The 9245-nt window shown below is 33.8% G+C and overlaps 1 protein-coding gene across 3 annotated transcripts in view; it reads right to left on the bottom strand.

Annotated features, from left to right (window-relative positions):
• Positions 1-9245, bottom strand: part of LOC106468708 — a 111815-nt gene that overhangs the window by 100360 nt on the left and 2210 nt on the right. For 2 of the 3 annotated variants that reach the window (XM_013929150.2, XM_022397071.1), the window contains exon 2: positions 7312-7564. In XM_013929150.2, the coding sequence (XP_013784604.1) occupies positions 7312-7564 (253 nt within the window). Of the gene's footprint in view, positions 1-7311; positions 7565-9245 lie in introns of those variants that run through there. The other variant, XM_022397072.1, reaches the window with a different exon arrangement.

The following is a 9245-nucleotide window of genomic DNA, read 5'->3' as shown; positions in this document are numbered from 1 at the left end:
GACAGTTACCAACAAGAAGAAACAAGGACCAAGACAGAGAATAGGGAGATGAAATAATAGAACAGAGTAGAAGTTACCTCCAACTGGACAACAGGGTAGATATGCAGAGAAAAAAAGGAAGGTACATGACTTCAGTGTAGACACCAGGAAATGATAAGAGAGTCAAAAACTTTCCTGTGGAGGAGTACTCCACAGAAGGCACAGCCACCAAAAATTAGGAAGATCGAGAGGTCACTCCTAGGGAGAAAGTGGGTCAGGACTGAAAAGTCAATTAGCAACAAGAACAAAGCATCTGGAACACAACCCTCTAGAAAACGTATGTTGAGTGTGTGGGTTCAAAAAGGAATATCCACTGTTTACAACAAAGGGAACAAGAATGAGTGTCTCCTTGGTGAGTGATATAAGTCACCACCGTCCAAAAGTTGAAATGAAACAGGATTAGACAAATCCAGACAAGAAGAATAGAGTGAACTAAAGGAACTTGGACTGGCGGAAGTGCCTGGATGTGAAGAGAATAAGACCTTTCATCTGTAGAACATTGAGCTGAAGCCTCCTACTGATCAAACCACACTCCCCATCTTAGGAGATGAGTATCAGGGAAGAGAAACAATCTAGAAGAGAGGGAGGGAATGATAAACCCAATGTTGTGGGGGATATGTTCAACTATCAATGCATATAGATGAAGAGGGAAGGATGAAAATTAAGAGGATAACCGAAAGTAAAGGCTTGAATAATACAACTCCTTCAAATGCATTCGAGGAGGAGAATGATGGTCCCAATGGAGAGGGTGTTTAAAAATACACACCCCAAAGAGACTAGAATGCAAGGTATGTAACAGGAAAACTTATCCAACTGGAAAATCCAACTACCTGAGCTGACTGTGGAAGGAGTAGATGAGTATGTTAAGACTACCCCCATTTGGAAGGAGCTAACAGAACCAAGACATCCAATGAATGAGGTAGGTAAAATCCCCCAAAATGTAGAAATTGGGTAAAACACAAACCATCCCACAAACAACATATGGAACTGAAACAAGTCCAAAGGTCAAAGCATGAAACTGGTTCCGAATCATGTGGTGAAATAAACCGAAGATAAGAAAGTGTACTGTGGGCATTCGCAATCATGCAGAAACAGCCTACCCTAACATGATGAAAGACAATATATTAAAAATGGGAAGACCCAAGAATTGTTTGAGGTGGGACCGATCAATACAGAACCTCAATCAGCATCGAGCATACACGACAAATGAAGAAAACCTGTAGGTAAGACAGGTAAAGGACAGGACGTTGCAGAACATGTAAAGTGAATAAAGATGATAATATCTTAGAATGATACAAAGGAGTAACTAAAATTAAATTGAATATAGCATCATAGATGTTAAATATACGTGATGTTAAATATACAGGAGTAGCCCAAAAAATGGACCAATGGAGAAAAAAAACTGACAGTAAGTCCCTATTAGCAGCAGATGTTAAACAAACAGCAATGTCCCATCCTAGAAGATCCTAAAAGCAAAGAAGTAACATGTGAAGGGAAAGAACTGAAGATGGCAAACACCCCCACCCTAATATGTAGGGAAGAAGGAGGAGGTATCCCACAAAAATCTCTAAATACAAGTGAAACACTGAAAAAAGGAGGTGGAAGATAAACATTAACTGTAGGAGAGTCAAAAGGGTAAAAAAAAGCTAAAAACTAGGTTGGGGATAAAATGGATAGTATTAACAAAGATGTGAATGATATAAAATCAGGAAGAGAATCTGCCTGATGGTAAGCTAAGGCAAAAAAGAAATAAAGCCTGTACAGGGCGAGGCATGCAAGTACCCACTCTCAAATGAGAGACAAAAAGATCATCATGAAGCAATGTCATGAGAAGCAGAATATACTGTGAAACATGTCTAAAAAATAAATAAAAATAGACAGGCCAAGCAAATTCTGCAATAGTGGCCTGGAAGGTAATCCATGATAATGTGGGGGAAAACTGACTAAAGCTAGGTCGTCTGAAAATGGGATCAGCCATTGGGAGGAAGACAAGCAATACTGGGAGCAAGTAGGGTGGACCCCAGCCCTCAGGGGCCCTCACAAACAAAATTAATGGTAAGAAGTATAAATTATAAAGAAAGATGAAAATGAAATAGTTTATATAGTGGAAATGTTAAGAAATTGTGTAGTGAAATAAACATGTATGTGATGTTATGTGTTGAAGAAACGATATTTAACATAATTATCGATTAACCCGTAAATAGAGCCACAGGTAAACTGAAAATAACAGACACTTGTTAAACCTAATTGAACAAGATATTTAATGTAATTATTGATTAACCCAGAAGTAGAACTACAAGTAAACCCAAAATAACAAACACTTGTTAAGTCTAATCAAACAGTACAGAACAAAGGATATCACTAAGCAGTATAATAAAAATCTTAACCCAACAATAAGTATGTACAATACTGGGAGAAGTTTGTGTGGACTCTAGCTCAAGGTTCCACACAAACCAAGTGAATAGGAATAATGGTAAAATAAAATAGACATGATTATATAAAATTAAGTAAGTATGTAGTAACAATAACATATGTATGAGACATGATGTATGGAAGAAAAACAATACAGTTAAACTAATGATTTATATACCAGTAAGATGTACTACAGGTAATCCTAAAATAACAAAGACCATGGTAAGCCTAAGTGAATGGTATAGGAGAAAAGATACAACTGAGACTAATTGCTAACCTGAACTTGAATATGAGTATTGATCAATCTAACAAAACTTATGTTATGGAACCCAAATAACTACAGATAATAATATTAAAAATAAAATTATTCAAAACCATAACAGTATAATGTCATATCTGTCCAAAGTCAGTGGACTGTATGTCAAAATGTGTGGGCACCTAAACTTTAGGCAAAGCTCGATGAAGGTCAGCTCATTGGATGATCAATATCCGATGAAGTAAAGCTGACAATCTTCCGGTGGAGTACTGCCACTTGAAGCCTGTGTAAATGTGCTCATAACATAATATTTTGGGACAACATGGGACCTATTGGTCCATCCTCAAAAATAAATTAAAATGATTAAAATAGAATAAAATAAATTTTAATCCCAGCCCTTTTCATATATATACTTATCAAGCTTTTTCTTAAACTCACTTAAATTTACTGCCTCTACAACATCTGAAGACAACCCATTCCAAAGGCCAACCTTCCTGTTAAAAAAATAAAACTGTCTTAGCTGAAGATGATTCCTACCTTGCCCAAATTTATATTTGTGTCCCCTAGTCTTACTATTCTCATTGTTAAATATAAAAAAAGATGATACATCAACACTATCAATTCCCTTTACAAAAGAGAAAACAATTTGAGAGATTTCAGCCTCTCATCGTATGACAACCCATCCATTCGAGGCACCATTCTAGTAACCCTTCTCTGAACCCTATCCAACAATTCAGTGTCCTTCCTAAGGTAAGGAGCCCAAGACTGAACACAATATTTCAGATGTGGCCTAACCAGTGACCTGTACAATGAAAGTATAACCTCTTCAGACTTGTATTCAATATTTCTATAGATACAACCTAAAACCCTATTTGTCCTACCACTAGCGACAGCACACTGCTTGGATGGCTTTAGAGACTGATTGACTATTACACTAAGATCTCTTTCCTTCATAACACTGTTAAAGTTATTCCTATCCAAATTATACTTATTATTCAAATTATAATAACCCACATGCATTATCTTGCATTTATTTTAATTAAAACCCATCTGCCATTTATTTGCCCAACTCACTAAATGATCTAAATCCTTTTGTAAATCAGCAGCATCCTCTTCACAGCTAGCAACACCAAAGACCTTAATATCATCTGCATATTTAAGTAATTTATTGACTATCCCATCATTTATGTCATTGATGTAAATCAAAAAGAGGAAAGGTCCTAAGACTGAGCCCTGAGGTACCCCACTTGTGACATTAATCCAGTTTGACTGAACTCCATTTGTACCAAACCTCTGCTTTCTTCCATCCAGCCACTCTTCTATCCAATTTGCTAACTTAATCCCACACCAATAGAGCTAATTTTTTTACAAGCCTTTTAAGTGGCACTTTGTCAAATGCTTTCTGAAAATCCAGATACACCAAATCTCCACCCTTACCCTCATCTACATAAGCAGTTACCTTTTCAAAGAATGTTAAAAGATTTGTATACCAAGATTTTCCTTTAGCAAAACCATATTGACTATCCAATAAAATTCTGAACTTTGTTAAATGACTGTGTAAAGCATCTTTTAACAGACTTTCCAAAATTTATCTTTAAACATTTTCCACATCTGATCAGTGTCTCCAAATAACTCAGCTGCCCAATTCACAACAGATAACTCTTGTCGCATCCCCTCAAAATTTGAAAATTGTAACCAAAATATCATTATTTCTTATCTCCATATGCAGCAAAACATTGAACCTAATAGAGCAATGATCACTTTCACCCAGATGTTCCCCAATTTCCACCCTCTCAATCATTTCTGTATTTGAAGTTAACAATAAGTCTAAAATAACATTGTTTCTAGTTGGTTCCTTAACTAACTGATGAAGAAAGCCATCCTGAACAGTTTCAAAAACCTTTCTCCCTCATGGTTTGATTCTAGAATTTCCCAATCTATATGCCTAAAATTAAAATCACCTATAATTATTATTTCATTTACAGCTAAAATCATAATCTCATTGTAAAGTTTCTCACTAATTTCATCAGTATCATTTGGTGGTCTGTAATAAATTCCCACTAAAAGCCTTTTCCCTTTATATCCACTAATAGAAACCCAAATGGATTCAATCTCTTTGTTATTATCTTTGATATCCTCAACTTCGACAGGATGTAACTCACATTTTACATATAAAGCCACTCCTCTTCCCCTCTTTAATACTCTATCCTCATTAAATAGCCTGTAACCCTGTATTTAAAAAAATTTCTCTCATCAAAATCATCTATGTTTAACCATGTTTCAGTTATTCCCATTATATCATAATCCTTCATTCCTATGAGTGCCCTAAATTCATCTATTTTATTTCTTATAGTTCTAGCATTACAATAGTAACAATTAAGCCTATCTTTATAACTACTTCTATACTCATTTGCTATGGTAAACTTTTCTCTGCCTCTTATTCTTTTTGCATTCAGTTTTTCCTGGCCCTCACCATTGTCTAGTCCTAGGTTAAAACTTCCATTACAGCTGAGTTAATAGCCTTAGCAGAGAATCCAGCCCCTACTCTACTTAAATGTAAACCATCCATTGCAAAAAGCTCTCTTCTCCCACTGAACTGATCCCACAAGTACAACCAGCCAATCTGCTCATCCTTACATATTAACCTAAGCCTGGTATTTAGCCCTAATGACCTACTTATAACTTCATTTCCACAGTCACCTATAACTATAACCTCCTTATCATCCATATCCTTCTCTGACCCTTTTGTTTTCCTTCCCTCCAATAGTTCCTCATATGCAGAAACCAAGGATGAAATTTGTTGCTCAACAGAATAGGCTCATTATAACTAAATTCACCACTTTTAGCCCTAACAGTACTCTTTCTAACTTCCTTAAAAATAGAACATATAACCTCTGAAGTGGTAAAGTAGAATTCATAATGGAAAATGAATAACTAAACACAACTGTGGTGGCAGAAATAAATAAACAGTATTTGTAATGAAGTAATAAGTTCTGTAACTAAGTAGAAATATAAAATAATTCCATTTCGGGATAACTCAACAAGTTACAAATATCACTATTGTATAATAAAGAGTAAACATATTGAGAGAAATTAATCCAAAGATACAGAAAATAATAAAAATACACATTGTAGAAAGCACAAACTAAACATTAAAACACAAGTACTGCCAAGCGAGAAATGATAGTTGGGCAGAATTTAATAGAGGGAGTCACATGCATCAAGAGAGTGTGTCACACTCTTATTGTTGGAGGGTTGTCGCATGATGATTTGCATGTGAGATGTATTTGAATCGGTCGATTCAAAGATGGGTGGGAGCTTCAAGGCTTGTGGTATGCAAAATTTTATTTTGTATATAGAGGGCAGCACTGAATGAGAATAGCTATTTATGTGAGAAAAGGTAATGTACCTTATCGGCATTTGTATATCACCTTTGATTATCATGTGACTTTCTGAAAAGCATATTTAAAATTGTTTTAATATAATGTATTCATTCCTCTGTATACAGCCTAGGTTATTATGCCATTAAGTTTTATGCTGTATATTTCACAGGTACTACAGAATAGCTTTGATCAATTGGTAAATTGAATCAATACTTGGCAAGTCACCTTTAATCACAGAAACTGCAAAATAATGCATATGGATTATCATAATTTTGATCTAATGTTTAACACAGGTAAGAAACAATAATGTAACTAAGAAAAGTATCTTGGCATAGTGGTGGATAAGTCACTCAAACTACAGAGGTAGTGCACTGTTGTTAGCAGTTAAGCTAATAATGTTTTAGGGTGTATTGACAGACCTGTTGATTACAACTCAAAAGAGATAGTTACCTCTTTATGTAAATCATTAGTCAACCATCACTTGTAATACTATGTACAGTTTTGGTCTTCTTATTTAAGATAGGATATTACTTATTGGAAAGAGTTTAGAAGAGTGTTACTAAAATGATTCTGAGGATGGAAAGAGAAATTAAATTAATAGAAGGGCAAGAGTTTATCTTATCTAAACTTACAAAATTATCTGTGGGGTTGACAAGATAAAGCCTCTGATTTCTTTGTGCTAATTTTTAAAAATAATAGGGTAAAAGAACACAAGTTTAAGATTTGGAAAAATCAGACATGGCTCCAGTTACGAGCTTTATTTTTCTGTAAGAATGATCAGATTATGGAAGAGTTGCTAAAGAACACTGGTGAAGACTAACACCATACAAAAGCTTAAGAGAAGAATCGGTGACTTCGTAAATAAAAGGGTAAGTTTTATTTTTTCTTAGGAGTGAGTGATGTATGTGTTCCATGTTGTCTGTGTGTTATATTTTTGATTACTAAACTCAAAGTTCAGATCAAATAGTTTTAGTAAATATGTAACGTTATAATAAAAATGTAATTCCTCCTATACTTCTTGTCTTAGATGCTAGTTAGACCAATAAACATTTGATATATATTCTTATATTACTAAACTTCAAAATCAATAAAAAAAGGAGCATTAAGTGCATATATACAGACAGAGAGAGCTGAAACAAAAACTAAGGCTAACATAAACTTCAATTTTTTTCCCCTGTTGACACAGTCTGCCAATAACACTCTCCCAACAAAATTACTTACTGCCTTCCTTAATACCAGATCTCTTAGGGATGGTAAATGACCAAGCAGGTGAGATGGATTGATTTCCATTCATAGCTAGAGCTTCAGGAGATTTTAAGGTTTTGCATGTTCCAGTGGATTTGCAACTTCCAGGACTCAGTTCTTGTAAATCCTCATCATCTGTTAACATGGAACTGGACTGATTGCTGACACAATAAATTGATTTTTCTGATATTGACTCCTTGTTCATTGTTTCATCCTCCTCCTTCTGATACTGTTGAAATATGGAGTTGAATTCAAATAAATATGCAAAGAAATGTCCCTTGTTGAAGATTCCTAGCATTACTTAGCATTTACTCAAAATATAAAATTAGTAGCTAACAGAAAAAATCAATACAATGTATACATATGTATATCAATATTAGAATTAAGCATAAATTTTCTTTTTTTTCACAAGGCTTAAAGAAATTCTTAGTTTTATACATTTGTGTCCAATTACCACATTCACACTGGTGACAGTTGTCTTGCTGTAGCATTCCTGATAAGATATCTGTATCATCATATAGTAAACTGTAATTTTGTTTTCTGTGATATATATAATGGGTGTGTAAGTAACTGAGCCTCTCTTAGCTTGTCAGTTACTTAACACTTTCATTAATATGTTCAGATAGCCTTTTTGTTTATTTTTTACAGACAAAAGAGTAACATATTTCTGTAACTTTCAAACAGTTATAATTTAACTTAAAACCACTTTTAAGAATAAAAAGAACATCTAAAGAAATTACAAAAAGATTTTTCAGATCTGAGGTTTGTTCCTAGGTCTCCTAAACTTCCCATTAAAATTCATTGTTCAACCATGTAGCTCTGGTAACCATTAACTCAAGAAACCAAATTTTTGCTCAAACCATTAAATTTACTCCATACTGATGTAGATAGAATATAACCCACTGGTTTTGTACCATAGGTTTTACTGTTTACAAAGCTGAGGTTAATTAATAATAGTTTAGACCAATTGCTGTGTGTTTTCATGAAATTTAAATCTATGTTTTTAGGTGAGAAGAAAATTTATATAAATGTGTTGTTTACAGATGAGGCTCCACAGAGTCAAGACAGAGTTAATGTTTTTTTTTCCCATGTTCTGTTTGGTGTGGGATGTCCCAACTCCCCACAAAGGTGTGTGTAGTATTGTTTACAATGCATATTATGTTCAGTTACACTGAAATCAATGTCAAAACAGAAGGCACTAAAAGGCTTTTGTCATGAACAGCAACATTTTTTTTTTCATAAACAGCAAAAATAAACTATATTTAACTATATTTTCTTTGCTTGGGGTAGCTGATCCAAGAAGCTAGAGACAAAGTTTTTACCAGCTTTGAGCAATAGTGGTTAATTTTTTCATATGGCTGGAGCTAATCTACCATATATTCTAGTCAAAATAGCATGGCCTAATAAGAGCTTCTGTAAAATAGAGCTTCCTTCATGAGAAAGAAAATGATCTGTAAATAGTGAAAATGTGTTTACTGGGATTTTTCAAAAAGTTACTATGGAATTTAATGTATTCTATTACTTCCTATAAAATTTTGCATTTTAACGAAAAAAAAAAGAGAGAAAAGTAAGTATAATCTCTTAAAAATTGAGATGTGTATGTGTATTCTAAATGTAGGTTTAGACTAAACTTTCCTATTTCACATTTTCTTTTGCACATCCTTATCAAGTTTTGCATTGCACTTGGTAAATTTACCACATAATGATATATGTACTCTCACAATGAAGGTCAGTATTTATATATTTCTTAACAAGAAGCCAAATATTCAGTTATTACCATTCTTAAGTTATAATAATTTATCTAATTACCAAAGAAATATAATTCAATGGATTAATGTATCTTTTACTTTTTAAATAAGAGGTACTCTTGATGTGTTGAATGGTTTTCTGTATATTTAGAGAGTAAATAA

Source organism: Limulus polyphemus, unplaced genomic scaffold (genome assembly GCF_000517525.1).
Source record: "Limulus polyphemus unplaced genomic scaffold, Limulus_polyphemus-2.1.2 Scaffold3125, whole genome shotgun sequence".
Classification (NCBI taxonomy): Eukaryota; Metazoa; Arthropoda; class Merostomata; order Xiphosura; family Limulidae; genus Limulus; species Limulus polyphemus.
This window is presented reverse-complemented; position numbering and strand designations above follow the sequence as displayed.